General features: G+C 33.5%; 2 protein-coding genes and 1 long non-coding RNA gene across 5 annotated transcripts; 1 reads left to right on the top strand and 2 right to left on the bottom strand.

The window, feature by feature from the left end:
- The first annotated feature begins 5264 nt into the window (after positions 1 to 5264).
- On the top strand, positions 5265 to 8346 carry LOC112422008 (protein FAR1-RELATED SEQUENCE 5-like). The gene is made up of 3 exons (XM_024784705.2): positions 5265 to 7512; positions 7606 to 7686; positions 7766 to 8346. The coding sequence occupies exon 1, from the start codon at positions 5282 to 5284 to the stop codon at positions 7037 to 7039; it is 1758 nt and encodes a 585-aa protein (XP_024640473.1). The 5' UTR covers positions 5265 to 5281; the 3' UTR covers positions 7040 to 7512; positions 7606 to 7686; positions 7766 to 8346.
- A 2024-nt stretch (positions 8347 to 10370) lies between these two features.
- LOC120580501 (uncharacterized) lies at positions 10371 to 13948 on the bottom strand. 3 transcript variants are annotated; one of them, XR_005646223.1, is made up of 5 exons: positions 13595 to 13948; positions 13480 to 13520; positions 13284 to 13369; positions 13118 to 13195; positions 10371 to 10597 (listed from the first exon to the last, which is right to left on the bottom strand). It is a non-coding gene; the product is annotated as an uncharacterized lncRNA (long non-coding RNA). The 3 variants fall into 3 exon arrangements; XR_005646222.1 differs by having other exon boundaries at positions 13601 to 13947; XR_005646221.1 differs by lacking the exon at positions 13595 to 13948 and having other exon boundaries at positions 13480 to 13582.
- An 8203-nt stretch (positions 13949 to 22151) lies between these two features.
- LOC11433980 (uncharacterized) lies at positions 22152 to 24859 on the bottom strand. The gene has a single exon (XM_003612133.4). The coding sequence runs from the start codon at positions 24593 to 24595 to the stop codon at positions 22532 to 22534; it is 2064 nt and encodes a 687-aa protein (XP_003612181.2). The 5' UTR covers positions 24596 to 24859; the 3' UTR covers positions 22152 to 22531.
- Positions 24860 to 26842: the final 1983 nt, after the last annotated feature.

Below are 26842 nucleotides of genomic sequence, written 5' to 3'. Positions count from 1 at the left end.
ATTTGATGGGATCAATCTCACCGTCCACTTGCGGGACCCCATTCTAAGCTATGGACTTACCCATCGAAATTGACACAAGAGACAATCGAACCTGAGACCTTGAGAGGAGCACACTCCAAGATCCGATGTCAACCACTAGGTCAACCTCAAATGGTTTTATTCTCCTAGTTATTAATTTAAAGATTTGGTATACCGATACACTCAAATTTTTTGAGTGTATCAAACTTCTACCGGTACTCTTAATTTATAAATCTATAAATTAACGATTATTTTATGAAATAAAGAGTTGCGTCTCGATTTTATATTTTAGAAAATATTATTTCATAAGAAAAAACATAATTTCATAGTTTATAAGAATCAAATTATTTTTTTAACTTTTTATCGTAATAAATAAATTTTATCTTGCATACCCGTAGATAAGATTTATATATGATAATTGCAAATGATAAAAAATAATTTATTTTTCAAAAAATAATTCATTTAATTATTAATTTAAAGATTTAGTTATTAATTTGAATGTACTATAGAATTTGTCAAAAATAATTTTATGGTACACTAAAAAATATAACCTCCTACAAATACTATATGGTACAATGTATAAGATGAATACGTAAAATTATTTTATGGGCAATCTAGTACAATTAAACTCAATTGAAGTTATAATATAAGTATTTTTTAAGGGGTTATGCATAAGTATTTTTTTTAGGGGTGGGGATTTTTCCGGGTCTAGTAGCAGGAGCTCGCACAATTAATTGTGAAGCAGTAGAGTGTCTGGGTTCGAATCGGGTGGGGTTATATATAAGTAGTAAATCGGATGGAATATATGTGAATATAATTGTATTAATATGTTTAGTTGTCGCATTATTTGTCAAAATTGCTAGAAAAAATATAATCGCACAATTGCTCATGCCATTAATTAGACTATTCTTCCTTCAAAAAAAAAAATTAATTAGACTATTCCGAAAAAAGTCTTTGCATCTCAAAAACAACACGCCTGAAAAAGAACAATTATATGCCGGTGTCTCATTTGTTTTATTTTTTGAAAGGGTATGCCGGTGTCTCATGATACGTTTAATATAGCCAAGCAAGGCTAGATATACTTTAGTCAAAAAAATTAAACAGATACCTCTTCAAGACAGAAGTATAACTAAGCAACTAACTGGGCTTCGGCACTCATTCATCATATATATATATAAAAAAAAGAAAAACAACGAACAATAAAATAATTTTCTTAAATATAAAAGTCGACACAACTTTTTATTTTATATTGATTTGGCCCTTAGGAGTGTGCTCCTCCTCGAGGTTTCAGGTTCGATTATCTCACTGATGTCAATTTAGGTTGACTAATTTAGCTTTTTTAAAATAAACTACCCGTGGTGATTATAAAAATGATCATTAAATTATAGATTTAAAAAATACCGATACATCTTGTTTTAGATCGGTCAGAAGGCCAATCCCGTGGTGACAGGTGGACAAAATGTCTACCGACCTAAGGTGCATATTCTGAAAGACCATACCAAACAATATCTCTTGCCCTGCTAGAACGCGCCCCCATGTATCAGGCACCGTACAATGTCCCTCACCGGACACAAATAAGGCGCCGCATCACAAAGAGACAATTATTTCTCACGGGCACTTATTTAAGGGTGACCTTGCAATGTATGATTCACTTTCCCACACTTTCTTACACACTTCTCTCATTTCTCATACTGATTTGATCGTCAGAGCGCTAACGTACTTGCAAATACCTTTCGTCCCACTATGAAATTGCTTTGCCACGGTACCGAAGCACCGTGCCGTTTCCGTCACCACCATCCATCCTTATCAGACAGATCAGACCTCGGTTTACAAGTGCATTCTAAAAATTTCCAATATTTTTTCATTAAAATGTAACAATGTACCATAGTTGTAAAATATTACCTCCACGATCTAAAATTTCTGATCCGTCCCCGAGGCAAGTTGAAGTTTTGAACCTGCCATCACTAACTAGAAATATGATCACAGATACAAATCTAACATATTATTTCTATTTCTACTTTTTTTTCCTTCATTGGTGAATGTGCATAAACCATTTAAACTTGTTGATGTGATCATATGAGCTTTGTTCCACTAATTGGCTCATTCCTCTCAACCTTAAAAGCAAAACGGCGATGGGAAATACTCATCTGTCTGGACATTGTTAATTAAAAATAAATAGTGTTTTTAGTTTGTTTCTTCATTTTAATTTTTTGCTGGACTCCTTTTGGCATTATGTGGCTCATGTTTCTAATAGCTTGATTAATAAATTCATTAACTGTTTAATTTGATTGCATTGTTGGTTGATTTTAGATTTTTGTATGCTCATTACAGATGTTTGAATGGTAATTTTCGTTTTTTTTTTTGTAGACTTTATAGTTTTATTTTTTTTAATTTTCTTAAATAATACTTATTTTATTTTTACAGTTTTAAATTTGTTCATGTATGAATAATTGTGGGTGTACATTATGAGCAAGGGGTGTGCTTCCATCCTCGATGATTGAATCATATAGGACTGGTCGTAGACCCCTTCTCCAACGAAGGGGAGTGTGCTTGCAAAGGACTTTGACGTCTAAGTAGGGTCGAGTACTAGCAGGTAGCAAATAGGTTGATCAGTAGATATAAGTGAGGTAAAAGCGGTGTTGTTATACGTGGTGGTGGTGGTGTGTGCGCGCGCGGGGGATATGCCCCTTATTTATAGCAGTGAATTCGGTGATAGGCTTCTCAATTGATTGTTATCTTATCTCCTTAGTTTAAGTCAAGTTGTTACGAGGTTAATCGTGATACCGGAGTAACCATCCACCCTGATAGGCAAGAACACTTATACAGTTTAAGTGAGTTCCCTGTACTTATGAATGATCCCATTTGGGGATATGCTCTGTGTAACAACACACATGCATAATTTTTCATTAGATTTCTTAACGAGCACAACATTGAAGAACCAACACCTTGCCTCAAAAATACAATTTTCTTGTAGGAGGTTTTTTCCAACTTTTTCTGCAGCCTCCCTTTTTGGGAGACTTCTTCTTACGGCGCTGAGCCACTGTTTTTGCATTAGGGTTGATTGCCATTTGGTACATGCTATATTGAGGTTAATTCCATGCATGGATGTTGCAGTCCAATCGAACATATCAATGTTTTATCTAAGGGAAATTCTACGGTGAAGTCGCTAAAATGACTTTTTTGGTAAAGTCATTAGAATGACCAATCATAATACATTTGTGTATTTAATGCATGCCACATCAAATTTTAGTGTGCATTGTACATTTGCTCATATGGTGTACCACTATATTTTTACTTATTGCAATTGTGTCCTTCGTTAAATCAAAATTAAACATCTTTTTTTAATTATTTTTTACCTTTTATTCTTAAAACTTACATACAAACTGGATAAGCACAGTAGTAGTAAATATTTTTCACGACCAATTCACGCATCTTCTCACCATCAAAATTCATTCAGCTTCATCAAAAGGCCCAACTTGCACATTCTTCATGTAAATTCCAGATTTCTTCCTCAAAATCACATTTTACTACTTACTTTGATCAATCACATGGAATGATTGAAAAATAATCACATTCTTCATGTAAATTCCAGATTTCTTCCTCGACAGATTTCTTCCAGGTTCGTTTTCTAACACTCGACAGAACAATCTGAATGAACGAATCTCCTTTTTTAATTAGGGTTTTTTGATTTTGGATTCTTTTATATGAATCTATTAGTGTTTAATTGGTTGATTGATTATGAAATTGGGATTTTGAGTAATATATTAGTGTTGTGAAACCATTGTTAGGGTTTTGATGTGTCCAAAATTTGGGATTTTGTGATTATGCAATTACGCAATTGGAGATTTTTTTTTGGTCCGAAATTGGTACTAATTTTGTGCGGCCGATCGAAAGTGAACTTAAATATATGCGTTTTGAGTTCCAAAAGACATTACTTTTCATAATTAGTGTTTTTTGATGAAGATAATAAAGACTCAATATAGATAGCAATAGAAATATAATTCTGTCTGCTTGATGCAAACTTCTGATTTTCTCCGTATAGACAATTAACTGCAATTCCTTGAGGCTACAGAAAAATTTATTCCTTTACTTTAGAACTTTGAATTGTACTATTGACCATACAAGTCATAGAAATAGTAATCATCTGTGGACCTTCATAAGATTTACAGGTACATGCTGCATTTTAATTTCAAGGCAGAGTAACGATCTGGTTCTGGTTCGAGTTTGACTCAAATTAAGAGCACTTACTATCTTTTTAATTTTAGCCCTTAACTTTTCCTAGTAGTATTGGTGAATTATAAAAACACATTCCTTATGCCTTTAGTTGCAGAATTTACTCCAAACATACATACATCTAATCCTATGAACAGCAGCACATGGTTATATAAATACCTGCTTAATATTCTGTATGTTCCATTACATAGAGTAAAATCTCTCATTTTCATAATATTTCTGTAGGATTAGTTCTTAGTTTTTGAAAGTTAATTTTGGTGGAATGTAACAACCCCAAAAAATAATCATTTTTCTTGGATGGATTCTAAAATAAAATGTGATAGTATATGAAGCACTAACACATCAGGTTTATCCCCTTAAAAAAACATATACAGGTTTTTCATTATAGACACAAAAACTAATAATAATCTGAAAAAACAGAACTGTTTAAATGAAATCACATTCGCCGCGTTGGCTATGAATCTGAACCCTAGACCAAATGATTAAGGGATTTAAGTATCTATCACTTGTGCCACACTACGTTGTTCATGCGTTTGATTCTTATATAAGCTTATGTATTGTTAGGATTCAAGTATCTACCATTAGTGTCACACTACGTTGCTCATGTGTTTGATTCTTATATAAGCTTATGTGTTGTTACAAACCTTAAAAGAAGGTTTAAGGTTTGGTATCCTAATTGTAATTATAATAAGAGGACTATAAGCAATTGTTGAATGTTGACCTAATTAACTATTTATATAATTATTGACACGTTTTTAAATACTTTTACAAAGACTTTTATGAATCTAATAGTGTTTAATTGGTTGATTGATTATGAAATTGGGATTATGAGTAATATATTAGTGTTGTGAAACCATTGTTAGGGTTTTGATGTATAATTATTGAATGTTGACCTAATTAACTATTCATATAATTATTGACTAATTAACTATTCATATAATTATTGACTAATAGTGTTTAATTGGTTGTTATCTAATTTGGTCAAAGTTGGTTTTGGTTGCAATAATATATTGGCTATTTTAGGGTTGTCATGGAACACCACAAAGATTGTTTGGACGCCGATTCCAGTGAAGAAGAATACACAGATGGTTTAATAGATGAAGAACATCATAGTTCGTCTGATGCTGAAGATGATGTTGATGGTAATGCTGATGATGATGTTCATGATGAATCAGTTCAACTAGAGGGTTCAATCAGCGATGCTTTAGCAGGCGACAGGTTGGTGAATGTAAATTCCATTGCCTCTGATGAAATTCTTAAACTTGAATTTGGTACTGCTGATGAAGCGTATGAATTTTATTATCGTTATGGAAAATGCAAAGGTTTTTCCATTAGGAAATGTGATGTTAGGCGCAATAGTAGTGGAATAATTACAATGAGGGAGTTTGTCTGCAACAAGAATGGGTTAAGAGACAAGAAGCACTTATCTAGGAATGATAGGAAAAGAGATCATAGACGTCTCACCCGAACAAATTGCGAAGCAAGGCTTCGTGTGCATTACAAAGCCAAAAAAGGGAGATATGTAGTGTCTAGGTTTGAAGAGGGGCATAACCATGAAGTAACCCCACCTAAATTTACACACTTGCACCCACTGTATCGTAAAATCTCTGAAGCAGATAGGGCCCAACTTGATGCTCTTCAATCACATGGAATCAGAAAATGCCATATAATGGGATATATGGTTGCTCAGAAGGGTGGATATGCTGATGTAGGTTTTACTAAGAAAGATTTGTATAACTATTTTGATAAAAAGATGCGTGGTATCATTAAAGACGGTGATGTTGCTGCTGCTCTAAAGTATCTTAATGTGAAGTCTTCCACCGATCCAATGTTATATGCTGAATACGATGTCAACAATGATGGAAGAATGAAAAGTCTGTTTTGGGCTGATGGGAGTAGTAGGTCTGATTATTTTTGTTTTGGCGACGTTTTGGCGTTTGACACAACGTACAAGAAGAACAAATACAATTATCCGTTGTGTATATTTTCTGGGTGTAACCACCATTCACAGACCATTATATTTGGTGTTGCGTTGTTGGAGGACGAAACAATTGAGTCATATAAGTGGGTCTTGAACCATTTTTTAGAATGCATGGAAAGTAAATTCCCAAAAGCAGTGGTAACAGATGGAGATGGATCAATGAGGGAAGCTATTAAACAAGTATTCCCTGATGCATCTCATCGGTTATGTGCCTGGCATCTGCACAAGAATGCGCAAGAAAATATAAAGAAAACACCATTTCTGGAGGGTTTTAGAAAAGCAATGTACTCAAATTTTACACCGGAGCAATTTGAGGAGTTTTGGTCAGAGTTGATTCAGAAGAATGAACTTGAAGGAAATGCTTGGGTTATTAAGACATACGCGAACAAGTCACTGTGGGCAACCGCATATTTACGTGATAAGTTCTTTGGACGTATTAGAACCACATCTCAATGTGAAGCTATCAATGCAATTGTCAAGACATATTCCAGAGCCAAAGGCAAAATTTTTGAATTTATGCATAATTTTGAACAGGTTTTGAGAGGTTACAGAAACAATGAGCTTGTTGCTGACTTTAAATCAAAATTCACAGAACCTGTGTTGTCAACTCACCTACGTTTGATTGAGATTGATGCTGCCAGAATTTACACGGCAGAGATCTTTAAAGAAGTTAAAGATGAAATTATTGATTCTGGTGCAATACGTCTCGAGGAAAAAAAAGTGTGGGGGATTCCTTGGTTTATACATTGCGAAAATATCGTGACAAAGGCATTGAAAGAGAGGTTGTATACAATGCTGCAAGTTTAGAATTTCAGTGTTCGTGTAGACTATTTGAGTCACGTGGGATTCCATGTTGTCATGTCTTTTTTGTGATGAAGGAAGAGGACGTTGATCACATACCAAAATGTTTGGTTATGACACGTTGGACAAAGAACGCAAAAGGTGAGTTTCTGAACAGCGATTCGAATGGGGAAATAGATGCTAATATGATTGAACTTGCTCGATTTGGTGCGTACTGTTCTGCTTTTACTACGTTCTGTAAAGAAGCCTAAAAAAAGAATGGTGTTTTTAGGGACATAATGGATGAAATCTTGAATCTTCAAAAAAAGTATTGTGATGTTGAAGACTCTACTCGATCTAAAAGTTTTACAGATGATCAGGTAGGTGATCCAGTCACTGTGAAAAGCAAAGGTGCTCCAAAGAAGAAGAAGAACGCAACAAAAAGTGTCAGACACTGTTCAAGATGCAAAAGTACAAGTCATACCGCAAGGCATTGTTCGGTAATTTATCTATATATGATCTGATGAATAATATGTCCATGAATTAAGAATTATAATGTGCATGATAAAATACTTAAGCTTTTTTTTTTGCAGGATACACACAACTCTGAACTTCAATATAATGAAGAATTGGTCTCTATCCCTATGGATGATTCTTTAAGCCAAAAAGAGAAGGTATATTTGTTTGTTATGCCTTTTATGCAACAATATTAGATCACAACAATTAGTGTATTAACTTATATGGCATTCACAGAAAAAGAAAAGAAAACCTAATGGCAATGCTAGCACAAGCAAGCAAAAGAAATGTAAAGAGGCAACAAAAATCCCAGAGATTCCAGAGACAGCTGATTCGCCAGTTACAAATGCAGTTCAACCTCCTGTGAATGTGTTGCAGCCTGGTATAATTCCAATGCAAATGCAAGCAATTTACCCCAACTATGGACTTCATGGTGGTGAATCATCAACTTCCTGTGTTGGGCTCTTGGCACAAGTCATGAATGTTGCTGGTTATGGACAACAACAGTCATCGCAGTCTTGTTTCTACTCTGCTCAAACTAGTTGAATCTGGCTGCTGATATATTTAGTTTCCTATTGTCTTATAATTTTTGGCTAGCTAATTTAAGACTCAATTGGGAAAGTTCTCTCTGTTTTTGAACAAGAAGTTCTCTGATATTTTAATTTGCATTTTACAGATACAATTTATGTAGCATTTTATTTGTTTGTACTTCAGTCATTGTGTTTGGATGTTTGATCACATAGGGTTACAATTGAAGATTTGGTGCTGAATTGACTTTTTATTTAACTTATGAAACTGAATGGTTCCGTTTGAGTGTTACTTATATTGTCATATGTTATCAACATCACCATGGCAGGGTAGATTGAGTTTACTTTCCATTTAAATTGTATCCCATGGTAGCCACAATACTTGGTTCAATTACGAGTATTTAATACGCTATTAATACTTGGAAATTTCTATAAATGAATATTTTGAATTTTTTAATCACGCAAATTTTCAAGTTTGGTGTTATGAATTTTTTTTTCATAGTAGCTATTAACTTGGATGCTATGAGTTTGTTTGCAAATTCATCCTTTACGTTTTTAGTGGTGTTGAATGATGTAATCTCTCGATTTGAATGAATGAATATCATTTTATTTTCACATAGATCTAGTTTTTTTTTTTACATATTTACTGTTTATTTTTATAAACAATCTATAAAAAGAAGATATTTTTTTAAACCAAAAAATAAAATAATTTATGTTTTATATTCATGATCTTGGACAAAATATTTTCACTTTACAATACTTTATATGAAAGTCATGAAGATAATTGGTTTCATAATATAGATCAATGTTTGTCATTGATAAATAGGAAAAAACACGAGAGAAATGTTTGTCATTGATAAATAGGAAAAAACACGAGAGAAATGTTTGTCATTGATACATAAAAAAAAATACAAGACTAATATTTGATCCTGACACATAAAATACTTTGTTAGTGAAAAATATTAAAAAAGCAAAACACAAAAATTCATCCTTGGTTTACGGTTTAGGGTTTAAAAAAGCAAAGCACAAGACATGTATTTTCCTTAAAAAAAACAAACTACTTTAGGGTTTAGGGTTTAACATGAGAGCCTTGAAGTTTCGTCTGACAATGTTCATCATTCACCGTATTGTATTATTTAAGGATACGAAATAAAGAATAAAATTGTAACATTGCATTTATTTAGAGGTTGGCCAATCAATTGAATATATCTATCTTCCGTAAAAAAACGAACTACTTTAGGGTTTAAGGTTTAACCTGAGAGCAAGCTTTATCTTACAATGTTCATCCTTCACCGTAGTGCACTAGATAAATTTTTATTTGGAAATGATAAATTAATTATTTAATTTAATCATTATTAAAAAGTGTTTTCTTTGTCCCCAAGTTTTGCTAAAATATTTTAGAACGCAAACTAAAATATTTTGGAACACAATCTGAAATATTTTGGTAGGCAATCTAATGTATTTTAGTGCTTGATCTAAAATATATTTTGATACTCAATAATGTATTTATGTACTGAATAACATATTTATGTACTGAATAATATATTTTTGTACTTAATATGATATATTTTTGTACACAATTGAAATATTTTTGTACTAGATCTGATATGTGAATTACTTGCTCGTAAAGTTTCTCTTTTTATTAGTTGTGAATTTTCTCTATAAATAGAGAGCTCACACAATGCATTCTGGACACTGAAATTCACAGTTGATGCTTCCTGTGTTTTTCCTCTATTCTCCCTCCTTCAACTTGTGTTGACGAATTTTTCTTCTTTTTATACTCCTTTCTGTCCCTTTCACTTTCAAGGTATTTTAAATTTTTTATTTTTGTTTCGTTTTAGGTCGTCCATTCTTTTTATTATTTATTTATTTTCGTAATTTTTATTTCAATTCTATTAATTATTAATTTACACTTAGGTTGTATTTTAGGAAGTGGTAACATCAAAAATCACAAAAATATTTAAGATACCAAATATTTAAGGTTGTATTTTAAGCTGAGAGTATTGAAGTTTCGTCTAACAATGTTCATCCTTCACCGTATTGTATTATTTAAGGATACCTAATAAATGATAAAATTGTAACATTACATTTATTTAGAAGTTGGTCCAATCAATTGAATAAATAGGTTTTCCAATAACTAAAAGAAATATACATTTTCTTGAAATTATTAATAGAATTTCTACATTGATCTTGATGGTAAAAGAATTGTGTTGCTATTCTTACGTTGCAAGTTGCAAGTTCGAATCTAAGCAATGCTATTTTTTTAATTAAATTCAGTTTCTTTGGTTACTCATAAAACAACAGAGAAAATATAATTTTTTTTTTTTTGGTTACTCATATGGTAATAACATAATGATATCTTTCAAATTCCGTAATATTTGCATAATTGCATCAAGAGTTTAATACGGTGTATGGTAAAAACATAATGATATCTTCCAAACTCCTTAATATTTGCAGAATTGCATCAAAAATCGTATGACAATATCTTCCAAATCCCTTAATATCTTAATATTTGCATCAACGTAATTCTGAATAAATACACCTGCATCAAAATAAATAAAAAATAAAAAAAGCATCAGTGCAAAACATTTCTACAATTCCTAACCAGTTCTAAAAACAAACTTCAGGGCACATCATATCTTCTTGTCGCTATTATGGAGAAAGCTTCATGCAAGAGATGCAGGTCGCAGCAGTCACATGACTTCAAGTCTGAGTTAGTTATCCTTTCATCCAGGTAATCATTTTAAATATGCTGGATAATCATTTTTTTATTGAATTCGCATATTGAGTGTTAGTTTTGGTTATAATTTGTATATAAGAGGTGCATTCCAATAGTTTTGGTTATGAGTTGTATCTTTTGGTAAAGTTCTTACACCTTTTTATGGTTTTAATTGGTAATAGTCAAAGTAGCCATGATGAGAGCGAAGATGAAAAGGTACAAAACTATGATTCTACGGCTTCAACGCCAGAAGTTTTGAGGAAAGTAGTTCATGAAGTTGCAAAAACCGAAAGGAAAGCCTCCAAGACTAATTCTACTGCTGATCTTGGAACCAATTCAGCACCTCCACACGTTAAGACTAATTCTCTGCCTGATTTGGAACTGACTCGGGTTAAGAAAAACCCTTTTTGCAAACCTGAAGAGGAAGATGATAACGACTTTTACCTGAACTATCATCCAGGTCAGACGAGGGGATATGAAGGTTATGATGCTCCTTTTGAAATTCCTTCAGTAAGTAATCATTCAACCCTAAAGCATTAACTTCAACTCAATCTGACCGTTGCCTAATTTTTGACATGTTAAAAATTGTTTGACAGTGGATGCCATTTACATTCAGACCACCACCAGCAATGAAGCTTAATGAAATTTGTGCCTACATAGCTGCATATGTTTTTATGCCTGATGCTTATTTAAATGGGTAAAACATATCCTAAGCAATTTGAATATCATTTTTTTAGTTTTGTTTATATCAGTTTAGCTGATGGTTTTGTCTATCTTCATTATAGGGAGGAAGAACTGATCCGCTCAACTAAAGAAGTGTCTGGATATAGGAAAACCCTAAAGTCACTGATGCCAAGGATTTTTGTGGATCAGGAGGTAATTTGAATATGATAATAACTACTTAAAACATCACACTGTATTATGATAGTATATGTTTATAATATTTAATATTACATTATACAGGTTATTAATTTGGTTGTTTCGCGCCAAAACTGGGTGATGGATTCATTATCCAAAACCAATCCCAGAAGAGTATGGTATCTCCCCACATCATTTGCGGTATTCACCACTACTGATCTTACTAGAAGTTTTTATTTATTTGTACTATTATTAAAACCAATTATGTTTGTGTTACTTATGCAGCAAATCGCACTCGGCTGTCGACACACTCCGCAAGAAGTGCGGAAAATCTTTCAAAAGGATTTCATACCAAAGGTTCAATCACCTTCAAAGGTTGTTTTGTGTTGATTCTGTTTGTATGATTATTGCCGTATCAAAATTAAAGCATCAACTGAATTATTTTTATTTTTGTCTTTCTTTCAGATTTTCGTTCCTATTAACGATCAGGGGGTGCACTGGTATCTCATGGTCGTCGACTTTTCAGAAAGAAAGTTGGTGGTGTTAGACTCTTTGCCTTGTCTTGAAAGAAATTACATAAGACAACGGGAGGTTTTGAAGCTGGTATGTATCCTACATGTTTGTTACTTTATAACTTATTATTATGCTTATGTTACTAAGGTTTGTAACTTATTGCAGGGTATATTTATTGAGGAGATATTGAGTATTGATTCTGTTGTTGATAATGTGGATTCAACCAACTCATTATCAAACTTTTGTTTAATTTCACCTAGAGCCCTTCCAACACAGCGCACCGGATCGTATATCTCATTCATTATACTTTGTTTATTTCTATTTTTAATCTATGGTTGTTGTCAGAGTCACTAATGTACTACTATTTTACACAGAAATGATTGTGGAGTGTGGGTTGCAAAATGGATGATTGAATGTCCATTCAACAGTGAATATCAGAAAACCAATGTAAGTTTATTCCATGTCACTATCTTAATTACTTTCACAAGTTATCCTTTATAACTACCATGGAAGAATTTATAATTCTTACTATTTTTTTCAGGTTGTCACAGCCAGTAGGATGAAACTTGCACTTCATTTGGTCAATTCTGATAACAATACGTTGTTCAACTGTGTTGTATTGCCAAAGGCTACAGATTATTGGAAGGTTCAGGAAAAGAATAGGAAAGCTTTGGTGAAAGTTTGATGCTGTCTATTTGAGGACAATTTTACAATTTCTCCATGTTTTGTTTTTTTTCTACTTTGAGACAATTTTACAATTTCTGCATGTTTTGTTACCGCCTAATTCAAGACAATTAATTTTACAATTTTCCGCATGTTTTGTTTCTACGTGGATAATCGTGATTTCTTTTGGATAACTTGATGGATAGAGAATCTAGACTATGTTTGGATAATCCTAATGTAGTTTGTGCTTGTGCTTGTGCTTGTGGCTGTGTAATTGTAGTGAACAAATAATGTACAAATAATGAATACCTGAACATTAGGCTGTCTTTGGCTTAATTCTCTTCATTCTGGAAAATAGGAAAACACCATAAAAAGCTAGACCAGATCCTGCAGAGGATTAATAAGCACATAAATTTTTTAGTTTAAACAAGAGATATCTATGGCTAAAAAGAAGGAAGGAATTTTATTTTAGTACCTAATACGTTAATTGGTGAGACAGGTGTTCGCTAATAACATTACGAGATTGATTCGTTAAGAGCCATTGCACTCAAAAACCCTTTTCTATTAAATATTGCAAGGAAAAAAAAGCCATGTATTAGAATCCAATTGACAAAATGGTTCTTTTCATAATTGCATTTCTATTCTTCTCTTCCCATACAAGGAACACTCACCAATTGAAAGAGACCTCTGTAGCACCTATTAACACCGACCCCTACTTCAAGAGACAAAAATTAGGCCTGTTCTCTAATGCAACTTTGATGCAACTCAGACAATAAGAAAAACAACCTAAACCTGATGATTAGAAGATCCATGACAGTTATCCCTCTGACAGCACCCTCTTCAAACAACGTATAACTTCATTTTTAGAAACCATGAGCACTTTCCATATCAAGAGCCTGACCTTGAAAGCCTGCATATCTGAGAGCAGTTGCGAGCAGCCAACACCAACACACGATAATAGAACTGGAAGGCGAGTCATGGACATGAATGAATGAGTAACAAACTGAAACATGAATCAATTCGACCCTGCAAATGAACTGAATCATTAACAAACTCAGCAAACTAGATATATAACATGCAATTCTTAGTTTTTGTGTCTATAATGAAAAACCTGTATATGTTTTTTTAAGGGAAAAAACCTGATGTGTTAGTGCTTCATATACTATCACATTTTATTTTAGAATCCATCCAAGAAAAATGATTATTTTTTGGGGTTGTTACATTCCACCAAAAATAACTTTCAAAAACTAAGAACTAATCCTACAGAAATATTATGAAAATGAGAGATTTTACTCTATGTAATGGAACATACAGAATATTAAGCAGGCATTTATATAACCATGTGCTGCTGTTCATAGGATTAGATGTATGCATTGTTGAGGCAAAATCCCTAATTAATTTTAAAGATAATAAACAAATATGATTAAAGAATTAATGGACTTTGATTAATTCCTTGGTATTTAACTTGTGCTCTTGAGTGTTTTCACTAAGACAGGAACAAGGTTTGAATCATACCAAGATGCATAAAATCAAAGGACATTGAATCCATGAACTAATTCTAAAGTTCAGAAAGTTAGTTCAGAATGTTGATCAGAAAGTTGATCAGAACGTTCTGATGAGAGCTCAGAAGCAACCCTGCTCAGAAGCAACCCTGTTCAGAAGCAACCTTGCTCAGAAGCAACCCTGCTCAGAAGCAACCCTGTTCAGAAGCAACCTTGCTCAGAAGCAACCCTGTTCAGAAGCAACCTTGCTCAGAAGCAACCCTGCTCAGAAGCAACCCTGTTCAGAAGCAACCTAGTTCAGAAGGTTGTTCAGAAGCAACCTAGTTCAGAAGGTTGTTCAGAAGCAACCAGTTCAGAAGCAACCTAGTTCAGAAGGTTGTTCAGAAGCAACCTAGTTCAGAAGGTTGTTCAGAAGCAACCAGTTCAGAAGCAACCTAGTTCAGAAGGTTGTTCAGAAGCAACCTAGTTCAGAAGGTTGCTCTTATACAAGCCAAGAATCTCAAGAACTGTGATCAAGGTCATGCAAGGCACATGTGACATGAATATATGTCCAGGAAAGTACATTTGCATGGATCAATCAAGCAATAAAGGCATATACAAGAGTTATGTCAAAGAAGGCATTCAATGTTCATTTCAGACTATGAACATTGATGTACTAGGAACATTTCACAAAGGAATATCATCCTAGATGTTATCATCACTGCTCTTCATTATTGTTTCACTATTAGGATTTGATTACATCAAATGATAGTCTTACAAATCATCCTAAGTGAAACAGATGGAACATTCTGATGATCAGAATGTTCAAGCTCAGCTCATGCTTACTTTATGAACAGTATAGTAGGTGAAAAGCAAAAAGCAAAAGCAAAGCAAATCTGTCATCTCCAACAAGAGATAGACACGTCTGAGAGTTGGTACTGATCAAGGACAACACAATCTCTCAAAGCATGGGCATGAAGATGCAGAATCCCACTAAATCCTCCTGCACCGGTTCCAAGACAAATTCTGGGAAAGGAACATTCTGATGTATGAAGAAAAGTCCATACATTGGTTATTGTCCAGAAATTCATATGGAAAGCATATGCATAGCCCAGAACTTCATGTGTTCATTCATACATGATGAACCCAGATGAAGAACATGATGAACCCAGATGAAGATCATCATGAACACAACAACATTCTGATGTTCATCAGAGATCAGAATGTTTGCCCAGAATTTCAAGTTAAAGCTTGTGGGACCCAGGACACATGGCATAACACCATTGGACACCCTACAACGGCTATATGAGCCCAAAGACTCTATAAATAGAGGGCTTGGCCTTAGCAAAACTTGCACCATTGCAAAGCATACAAGAAAACAACTCTGATTTTGTTTGAAGCTTTTGCAAACTGAAATTGATCAATCTCTAAGTCTTTCATCAACTTAGTGCAAATCAATACTCTTGTTATCTGTAGGATAACCTCTTCTTCTTCTTTCATTGTTTGTTTTACAAACACCCAACTTCCATACAAATTGTAACAAAGTCTCATCTAGCTTTTAGAGGTTCTAAAGTGTTAGGTTGAGCAAAGGTTGTAAAAGTCTAAGTGATTAACTTAGCAAGAAGGTGCAAGCCTGCTGAGGCTTAGAGAATACAGGAGTGTAATTGTTCAGGTGAACAAGATTGTAAGGTGCAGGACTTGAGAGGTTATCTCAAGCATCTTAGTGGAAACTCTCACAGGATTGTGGGGAGTGGACTAGCCCATATTGGGTGAACCACTATAACTCTTTGTGTGTTCTTTCTTTCTTCTCTATACTCTTTTATTTACAGTATACACAACACACACTTACACTTATACTTTATTAAGCAATTTTGTTTATGAACTTCAGAACATTCTGAAGTCAGAAAGTTAACATAATTCCAAGTAAACAACTTGAGAATCACTTTTAAGTTTCAGGATAATTTTTAAAGGGTCACAATTCAAACCCCCCCTTCCTTGTGACTATTTTATCAACTTCATGCATGTTTGGAGTAAATTCTGCAACTAAAGGCATAAGGAATGTGTTTTTATAATTCACCAATACTACTAGGAAAAGTTAAGGGCTAAAATTAAAAAGATAGTAAGTGCTCTTAATTTGAGTCAAACTCGAACCAGAACCAGATCGTTACTCTGCCTTGAAATTAAAATGCAGCATGTACCTGTAAATCTTATGAAGGTCCACAGATGATTACTATTTCTATGACTTGTATGGTCAATAGTACAATTCAAAGTTCTAAAGTAAAGGAATAAATTTTTCTGTAGCCTCAAGGAATTGCAGTTAATTGTCTATACGGAGAAAATCAGAAGTTTGCATCAAGCAGACAGAATTATATTTCTATTGCTATCTATATTGAGTCTTTATTATCTTCATCAAAAAACACTAATTATGAAAAGTAATGTCTTTTGGAACTCAAAACGCATATATTTAAGTTCACTTTCGATCGGCCGCACAAAATTAGTACCAATTTCGGACCAAAAAAAATCTCCAACTGCGTAATTGCATAATCACAAAATCCCAAATTTTGGACACTTCAAAACCCTAACAATGGTTTCACAACACTAATATATTACTCATAATCCCAATTTCATAATCAATCAATCAATTAAACACTAATAGATTCATATAAAAGAATCCAAAATCAAAAAACCCTAATTAAAAAAAAGGAGATTCGTTCATTCAGATTGTTCTGTCGAGTGTTAGAAAACGAACCTGGAAGAAATCTGTCGAGGAAGAAATCCCAATTTCATAATCAATCAACCAATTAAACACTATTAGATTCATATAAAAGAATCCAACATCAAAAAACCCTAATTATAAAAAAGGAGATTCGTTCATTCAGATTGTTCTGTCGAGTGTTAGAAAACGAACCCGAGGCTTGGAGAGTCAGGTGGCGGACGGAGGATGGCGGTGGTCGCACAAACTAGATAGAGATTAAAAAAAACAAACAAGCGTGTGCCACAGAGCTGGAGGAAGAAATCTGGAAAGCGTGAGCCACAGAGATGGAGGAAGAAATCTGGAATTTTGATGAAGCTGTGTGATGGTGAAGATGTATAAGTTGGTCGTATAGTGGATGAATTTTGGACGAAGAAATCTGGAATTTTGGAGGAAGAAATCTGGAATTTTGGACGATGGTGAAGATCGTATTTTGGATCCATTTGGATGCATAAACAGAAAGCAAACCATGCATGAATTTTGGAGGAAGAAAAACAAACTATGCATGAATTTTGGATGCATAAATTTTAAGAAATTTTAAATAAAATAAGTTAATAAATCAATTAATATTTTGTACGAGGACTGATTTGTAATAAAGTAAAATTTAGTGTTACGGTGGTCCATCACAAAGACACTCGCTGACATGGCATGAACAACTATGCTATTGGTTAAACAAAATGACTTTTTTAAAAAAGTCATTTTTTTGACTGCACCATAGAAGCTCCCTTTATCTAATGCATGCATTGAACTGCGCCCTTAATTACCAGTTTTGGCATCCATGTTCATATCTTTATGTTCTTAGTGGGGTCATCTCCCAAAAAGGAACAAGCCCATCCCAAAGTCACATATGGGATTGGTCTAAGGATTTATTTCTCCACGTGATCCTTCTTTTTCTGCTCCTTAATATTGAAGTTGAATAATCTCCGGATTTAAATTGTGATCTAATAAAATTTACCTATATATAGAAATTCTCAAGTATTAAACTTGAATTAAGTTAGTAGATTTGATATATAATGAATAATAAATTAATGTAGCAAGTGAAATGTGTGTATGTGTTTGAAAATTGCTTAATATATCGTTTGGTCCCTTAACTTATTTTTAATTTTCAATTTGGTCCCATGACTATAAAATGTCTCAATTTGGTCACATAAATTTTATGTCGTTTACTATTTTAGTCCTCTCCGTTAATATTTTGCAAAATCTGTTAACTCTTTTCCACGTGTCATTTAAGATTGACGATCAACAGTTGGATTTAAAAAAGCACACATTACAAACCCTGGACGCACAACATATAATAATTATTATTATTATTTCACTACCAAAAAAAAAATCCACAACTATCTCCTCTTTCTTCTTCTCTGATACGTGCACATCATCTTCTCCCTCTTGAACCACCGTCAAAATACTTCAAGCAAAGGCGATCGTTAATGTGAGACAAAAGATTGTACTTCCTTTTATCTTAAGCAAAATAATTATCTGTGTTAGTACATTTTTATCATTCATTCAAAAATTTAACAGAAATTTTAACGAGTGCTTCTGAAGTACTCTTTAAGACCTTTAAATGGTGTATTTCTTTTTGAAAATTTATGTCATCAATACATTGAAAATTGAAATATTTAACTTTTTTATAGAATAATTTCTTTTTTTAGAATCCTTAAAGAGTGATCCGGAGACACTCATTAACAAGAGCCAAAAATTAAAACCAATTTTTATTAAAGACAAATTAGTCATTTTAACAATCTACTCTTTTTTTTAGAATAGTGATATGTTAACAACCATTTTGGTACAACCTTTGAGACAACTTTGTTGTTCTCTCTTTTCATTGGTCAAAAATAATATAGAGAGAGAAAAATGAAGAGAGAGAATAAAAACATAATGTGAGTATGAGAAAAAAAGTTATACAAAAATTGTACCAAAATGATTGTACAAATATCATTTTTTTTTTTTTTATTAATTTTCTCTTCCTATTTTCTTCTTTTTCTTACTATTCTTCCTTACCATCACAGATGTCATAGATTCATAGATCTCAAGTGTGACATTCTATATGACATCAACTTCCATATCATGTGATTTTAGGAGGTTCCGAAGTCATTTCAACCAAACGAACAGTCTTCATCAGTTAAGGTAGCGCGCTGATCATGAAAGAAGCTTCAAAGTTTCAATTCCAAAGTCAAAATTTATTAAGTTCGCACATGCATGCATTAGCATCAAGAGATTGGAACTGTTGCAAAGCCTTTGTGTTTAACATTCCTGCAATTCCAAAATCAGCCACATCCATCAAAGCCAAAATTCAGCTCTAATCAAAATATTTTAAAACACATGTAATTACAAGCCTTCAGTAGCATCATTTTGTTTGATATGAACAGGGCCGTCTCCGACAATTCGGAGCATAGTTTTAAAACTCGGATCGGTCATCGACTCGGCGGGGGTACTGGGTCAATAGGTCAATGGTCGAACCACTGAGTCATTGGTCGAACCGCATGACTGAATCGGAACCACTCGGATGACTCGGTTAGATAACTCGGTCCTTAGATTAAATTTATATAGTTATTTAACCGGATTAACTCGGTGACTCGGTCACTTTAGAAACTAAAATAATTAATGAGTGTTGTAATTTAAAAAAGGTTTACATTTAAGGACAAAAATAAAATCAAATGGGTGTTTAAATATATGGACGAAGAGAGTAATACATATTCAAATAAATATAGTAAAATAAAACTATTCTTTCAAAAAAAATATTGTAAAAAAAAATGTTTATTAAAATATTTAAGATGTCGAACAATAATATTTAAAAGATAAGAGTGAGCTTGGTTCCTTAAAATTAAAAAGAGTGATTGGTTCCCTTTAAAAAAATAGAAACATTTACTTGTATAATATATTATGAAGATAGAATAAAAAATAAAAAGAGAATACATGTTTTTTTTTTATTTTAAGAAAGACAAAATACAAGTTATTCAAAAAAAATGACGAAAATACAAATTATGCAAAAAAAAAAAAAGACAATACAAGTTCAAATGTTAATGGAAAATCAATATGGTATTTTGAATTAATATATAATCAATGTGAATCAATATTTTATCACAACAAACAAAAGTGATGCAGTGGTTCTTAGTGCCTTGGTGAATGCATGCGCACCAGTTTGATCCCCAGCTGCACCAATTTTCAATTTTTTGATATATAAAACAATTGTTCGTTAAAAAAACCAGTCAGCTCATTAAACCGCCGGTTCGCCGGTTTTAACCGAGTTTGTCCGATTCATGCCGGTTCTCACCGGTTTAAATGCATGACCGATCCAATATGTCAACCGAACCGGTTACCCCTCCGGTTCACGGTCGGACCGGTTCGACCGGCCGATCCGGTCCGGTTTTCAAAACTATGATTCGGAGGCCCCGTTGTAATCATGACAATTTAAATTTAAAAAGTATTGAAAAAAATTCAACACCACTTAGAATGACTAACATCTACATTATGACTTTTACCCACAGACAATGTATAATTTACCTGCGTTATGGACTTTTACCTACAAAAAAATGATATTTAGTGACGGATTTTGTCCGTAGATACAAGTTTTTCTTTCCTTTTTTCAAATTTTGAGGCCCTGTACCAAGGGCCTTGATGCTCTTGCAGAGGGCCGGCCCTGGATATGAAGCTCCTAAATAGGACACAAAGAACAAAGTGAAAGAACAAAGCAATAAACACTAATAAAGAGCAGAAAAGGGGAAGAAGAAGAAGAAGAAGCGGTGTGGGTCGACCAAAAAAGGACGTGAAAGAGAGATAAAAATGAGAGTTTTTAATTTGGAAGCGGTTATGTAACTTGCCTTATTTTTAAACTTTACGTGTGTTATTGAGACTATTCCAACAATAATTTGTTATTTATGCCCTCTCTCCCCTTCCTCTCTTTCCCTCTCTTGCAACTTCTAGCATAGTCAAACAAACTTTTTACTTTTTCCCGTGATTTACTTGTAGAATTCTATATATAGGGAGGGGTGAATATTTTTACAAATGGAATGTATTTAGAAAAGTGCAATAGAATCCTTCACACCGTTAGCCAGAAGCTTTCTTTCTTTAAAAATAATAGGGTCTTCCTTGGTGGAAGGCAGGGAAATAAACGTGAAATTTGATGTTAGTTTTAGTGTAGGGTCTTCCTTTCTTTAATGTCCTACTTTTGTATTGCGTGAGCGTGACACTCTGTGATGAGCTTTCATTATTATTGGTCTCCCAGGTAATCAAATCATGCAATCAACATATTTGACCCCGGCAGAGAAAGAAATAACTATATACATTTCATATAATACATTTGGTATTTGGACTTGTACAGTATCTTGTAGAGAGGCTGTTTACAATACAAGTGTACTTCAAGTTGCACATTATACTGAAACCAGGATTGTCAGTCAGCAATTTGATTTGATGCAGTCACATGTCTGGTGGATATATCAAGATCAGACAAATCAGATTTCAAGAGCGTGGTATTTTTTATTTAAGAAAATAAAATCAAAATTGCATATAAAAGATACTAAACATATATGAACCGTCTGATCTCGAATCTCGATTGTCACAAATGTTATGACTATATAAATGCGTCGATTATGCGATCTCAGATAGCCCTCTTTTGATGATAGGATGCTTTTATTACAGTAGGATATTGTTGTTAGAAATTACAGCCAAGTTGCAGATTTATTTTTGTTCTAGTTGCAGATATATTTTATTAGGGTCAAAAAGAGTTATATTGGCATGATGGAATCATAATCATAATAATAAATAGAAAATAACCCTGACGTGGGTTTGTTTGAACATGTCCAACTTCAGCAGCGACCACGACCCATCGCCCAACCTTAAGTCAACTAGTCTTTTGCATATATTCTTTTTTTCTATTGGTCCAACAAAATCTGAGGAATCATTCAAAGTATTGTTTTTAGGATTTTTCTATCTGGTCCAACGCATAAGAGTTGTAGATAATTGTATACAGCAAAGTCTGCTACACCTTACTATATACTTTGACGCCAACACTTTACATTGTTCTCATAAGATAAAAAAGTTAAATGGTCATTTTTGCCAAGTTTTTAGGGTAAGTTTAAATCTAAACTTGACATAGACTTATATGGAACACTAGTTGCAAAGAAAGGGAAGGGTTGTATAACATTTAGGTTAAGAAAACAATTCACTAGACAGTTGAAAATGAGTCTGCACAACTGAAAAAGTAAATTGATTGTATACTGATTTGGCTCCTCTAAAGTGAACAACTCACATTAGAGTGTAAAGTGAGTATTATCAACTGAATTAACAAATCAAATGTGGGTTTTACATGTACGTTATATTGAATCACGAGTTTGTTGAAATAACAACTTCAAAATTTCTCACTTTACAATTTACTCATTTTGGAGGAGCCAAATTGATTGTATACATACTCAGAAGAATGGTGGAATAGATAAGAATTATGAATGGCTGAAAAACCTTAACATTTACAATGATGATGGCAATGTACTATTCTTCCTACTGATGCAATTTATGATGGAATCCTCTTGAACCTCTAGACTGATAAAGCTCCAACCTACTCTTGGCTTCTTGCAACAATTCTTCAAGGGTTTCATCATGTTGCATGAAAGATTGCTTGGATGCCCATTCAAGCACTCCTAGCACCTCAGCCAGAGCAAGTTCCTCGCTATCCGGCACATGCAATGCAATGTAAGAGAGCAGAACCAATGCTGGAATCTGAACCATTTGTTCTCCAAAATATACAAGCTGAATCAAGTGTTTTGCCCCACCTGCACTGATAATTGCCTTGGAGTGATCAACATGAAGGTAGTTTTCACTGCCGGCGAATTTCCTAAGCGCGATTGACGCCTCCCTTGAAACCTCTGCCTCTCTTTCATCAAGAAGTTTTACCAATGGACCGATCATCCTTGTCTCGGTAGCCTTGAATGTCCTTGCCAAATTCCCAATCGCCTTGACACACGGTATGAGAAGATCTGAATCTGCTTTCTCAATTATCTTAAGCACTTGATCAACAACTGCTTTGCAGGCAGGAGAATTAGGCTTGAATGCAGATTTCCTCAATTCAGCATCTTTCTCAGCCACAGCAGTAATCTCCATCAACGCCATCGCGGAATTGTATTGCACAGCCTCCGGTCCTTTCTCAAGCAAAACAGAAAAACACAACAACGCCCTTGATTCTGTAATGCTTCGACAAATTGCCACATTACCTTTAGCCAAATGCCATAGAGCTCTTGCTGCCATTTCCTTCATACTTGCCTTAGTCTCAGCATCTTCAGATTCCCTTCCCTTCATGTTAATCCCCGAATGCGAATAATTTCTCTGATGATTATTATGATTTCCTTGCTTCCCACCATCATTACCATTACCATTACCATTACCGAGTCCATTACCATTAGGAGTATTGGAATTGGCCAAAATGTTCTGATTTTGATTTGCTTCATTTCCTTCATTGGGCTGCTTGGAAGCAGCATGAATTGCCATAGTACTTGTGATCACTCTATGCAGATTTCTTGGTCTTTCACCTAATGGATGATGTGATACACGACCATGTTTATTGCCACCACCAACAACAACACCATCTTCATTTTCAGTTCCCTTCTTGGGATTAAGATTAGAGCTAGAATTATTATTATTACTAGCCATAACAACAGCGGCGTGAATCGAATTCGCTTTCATACTAACAATAGCATACTTACTATGTTCCTCAACAGTTTCAAAAGCTAAATGACCAACAAGCAACCTAATAATATTATGCTGAGCAAAAAGTTCCTGACATTTAGGATAATTAGCAGCAAGTTCAGAAACAGCCCAAGCAACAACACCTTGAACTTTCATAGGACCTTCTTTAAGAATTTTCGCAAAAACAGAACAAACACCAACATGAATCATATGTTCAACACTCTCCGCGTCACGACCAAGCAGACCAATAGCTCTAGCAGCATTCTCTTGTCCATCAGCTTTCCCTTCTTTGATCAGCTTCAAAAGTGGACCAACCCCACCTTCTTCAATTATAAGCTTCCCGTATCGGTCACTGCCTCGTGCCAATGACACAAGCGAAGCAGCTGCATCAGAACGAACTTCTTGTGAACCGGTGAATAACATAGCGATCTGCTCCCATATAAAACATAATATAGGTTCATTGGCTGCTATTGGTGGAAGTCCAAGATACTCGCCACCGCGATCATCAGCGGGGGCAGATACTCGAAGAAGCCATGAAACATCACCAATAGAGTTTTCTAGATGGGAGGATGTTTTACGGAAGGCTGCAGCTGGTATGATGGTGAAGACACGTTTCATGAGACCATTAGCACGACATTTTAGGACTAATGAAAGTGCTTTGTCGAGTACTTGTTCTGTTTCTTCGATGATCCGTTTTGTTGGACGTTCGTAGAGATCAGAGCTCGCTCTTGCTGCTTGACGGAGAAGAGTAGCGAGTTTTTCTGTTTTGGATTTGAGCTCAGAACATTCTTGTTTGAATGAACTTGCTTCATCTGCTGCTTTTGTTACTTGGTCTGCTAGTTGGATCGGTTTTGCTAATATTTGTTTCACTATGTCACCCATTTGATGTTGGATCAATTCAATATCAACTCGATTTGTTGTGTTTGTGTTATTTGGTGCCAAGAAGATGGTGTGTGTGTGTATAAATGAATGGTGTCAAATACAGATTCCTAACAAAAGGGTTGAATTGAAGATGTCTAAAGAATGAGGTGGAAGGGATTTTTACGAGGTCAAACGCGCTTCTTCACTCGAATTTTAGAGAGAATAGATTATTGTGGAAGACAAAGCAAAGGCAAAATAGATTCCACAGCCCCCAAAATCCAGTTGGCATCTATCCTATAAATATTGAGTTTCGAGTTCCAATCAAATTTTTCATAACATATATGGATGAGCAAGTGAAAATACTAAATAGTACTCCCTCCGTTTTAAAATGAGTGTAATTTTCTTTTTCTTATAAAAAAAGGACAGTTTAATAAAAGTGTTATGTCTGATGATTATTTCATTTCTTAACATTTGTGCAATTCGCTAAAGTGATACTTATTTTAAAACGGAGGGAGTAATAAATTACTACTAGACAAAATTTTGAGTGTAGGTCCACATGCTTCCTCAACAAACTGATGATGTATAGGTAAAATCGTCACATAGTTTGGATATGCAATATTTTAAAAAATTCTAGAAAGAGTTATGTTTGGTTGAGTTCCACAAAATTGAGGTATTAGTTTCGCAATTACATGTAAGGAAAGATACTTAATTTATACTAAAAAAGATGGTTTAATTGCACTTTTGGACCCCTATTTTTTCAAAAGTTGTGGTTATGGACCCCTAACTAATTTAAATACAAAACAGCCCCCTATGTTTTGATTTTTTGGCAGTTTTGGACCCCCAAGGCAAAAAAATAAATAAAAATTGACACGTGGCACCTCACTTAGGGTGCCACGTCAGCGTTGACCGAGTCAACAATGGACTGGGGGTCCAAAACTGCCAAAGCATCAAAACATAGGGGGCTGTTTTGTATTTAAATTAGTTAGGGGTCCATAACCGCAACTTTTGAAAAAATAGGGGTCCAAAAGTGCAATTAAACCAAAAAAGAATTATACTCCTTCGTTTTTAAATATAAATAAGAAGTCCAATGTATCTCATCAAAAATGTGAATCACATATATTTGATTTTGAATATATATTAAATTTAAGATCAGGCACAATTACACATAGCGTGTAAGTCAAAAAATACATTTTGTTAAACTAATATATGATCTTATACACGAATCTCATATCAAATATATTACAAATAAATCAAGTTCTCTTCTCATTCACAACAACCTTTTATTGTTTTTTAATTTAAAATTTCAACCGTTAGATCTTTTTTTGCCACATGTCTTCCATCCAAACCCTAAATAGAGTAAATGGAGTTTAGTCTAAATGGAGGATACCCGAACTCGTGATACTCTTAAGTTTGGTTGAGTATGTACCATTATCAAATCATTCAGTGTGATATTTTTATATTATTATTTTTTTAATTAATTCAAAATGATTTCAATTTTGTGAAAATAGTAGAATATCATCTTAGGTAACAATGAATTATTTTAAGAAAAAATAATTCATTTCTTTATAAGTTCCAATGTCAATGATAATTAAGTTTTAATAAATTATTACTAATTTAATGGTCTAAAATATATAAATAATTTTTAAATAGCAGTATTTTATCGATTTTAGTAATTTTTCAATATTTTAACTTCATTTTGTATTACTTTATTTTGATTAGATATTTTTTGTAGTTCATTGATCGGCAAAAAAATTAATTCTGCAATAAGTTAGTAAGCATATGTTCTTAGACACATGTTAAAGAATTCAAACTAAAAATATATCTTTTAGAAGTTTCTTTTAAGAAATATGTTTTAGAAGTTGTGCATTCAATTTTTGGAGTCAAAATTTGGTTCCTTTTAATTAAAAACTCTACTTTTAAGTTCTTTAATGGTAGTACAAGTTAACAAAACCCTTAAAAAAATAGCACTAAATAATTCAAAAGTAGTTATGCCTTTTCAAAAAAAAAAATCAAAAGTAATTATCTTTTGGTTGTAATGGTGATCAAGATTAAATGAAGGATATATATTAGAAAAATAGTACTAAATGTTTTCTTTTTCTTTACGTCAACATTTTTTGTTACGCAAAATCTTTTTAACAATATTGCATTTGTTGTATAGAGTAGAGTATAGTTTGATTAATTTATTTTCAAAAACCAAATTAAAAATAACATAAATTATTGAATCTAAGACTTGTATCAAATTTCCATATTAATAAAAACATTTTTTTT

The sequence above is a fragment of the Medicago truncatula genome, chromosome 5, assembly GCF_003473485.1.
Source record: "Medicago truncatula cultivar Jemalong A17 chromosome 5, MtrunA17r5.0-ANR, whole genome shotgun sequence".
Classification (NCBI taxonomy): domain Eukaryota; kingdom Viridiplantae; phylum Streptophyta; class Magnoliopsida; order Fabales; family Fabaceae; genus Medicago; species Medicago truncatula.
This window is presented reverse-complemented; position numbering and strand designations above follow the sequence as displayed.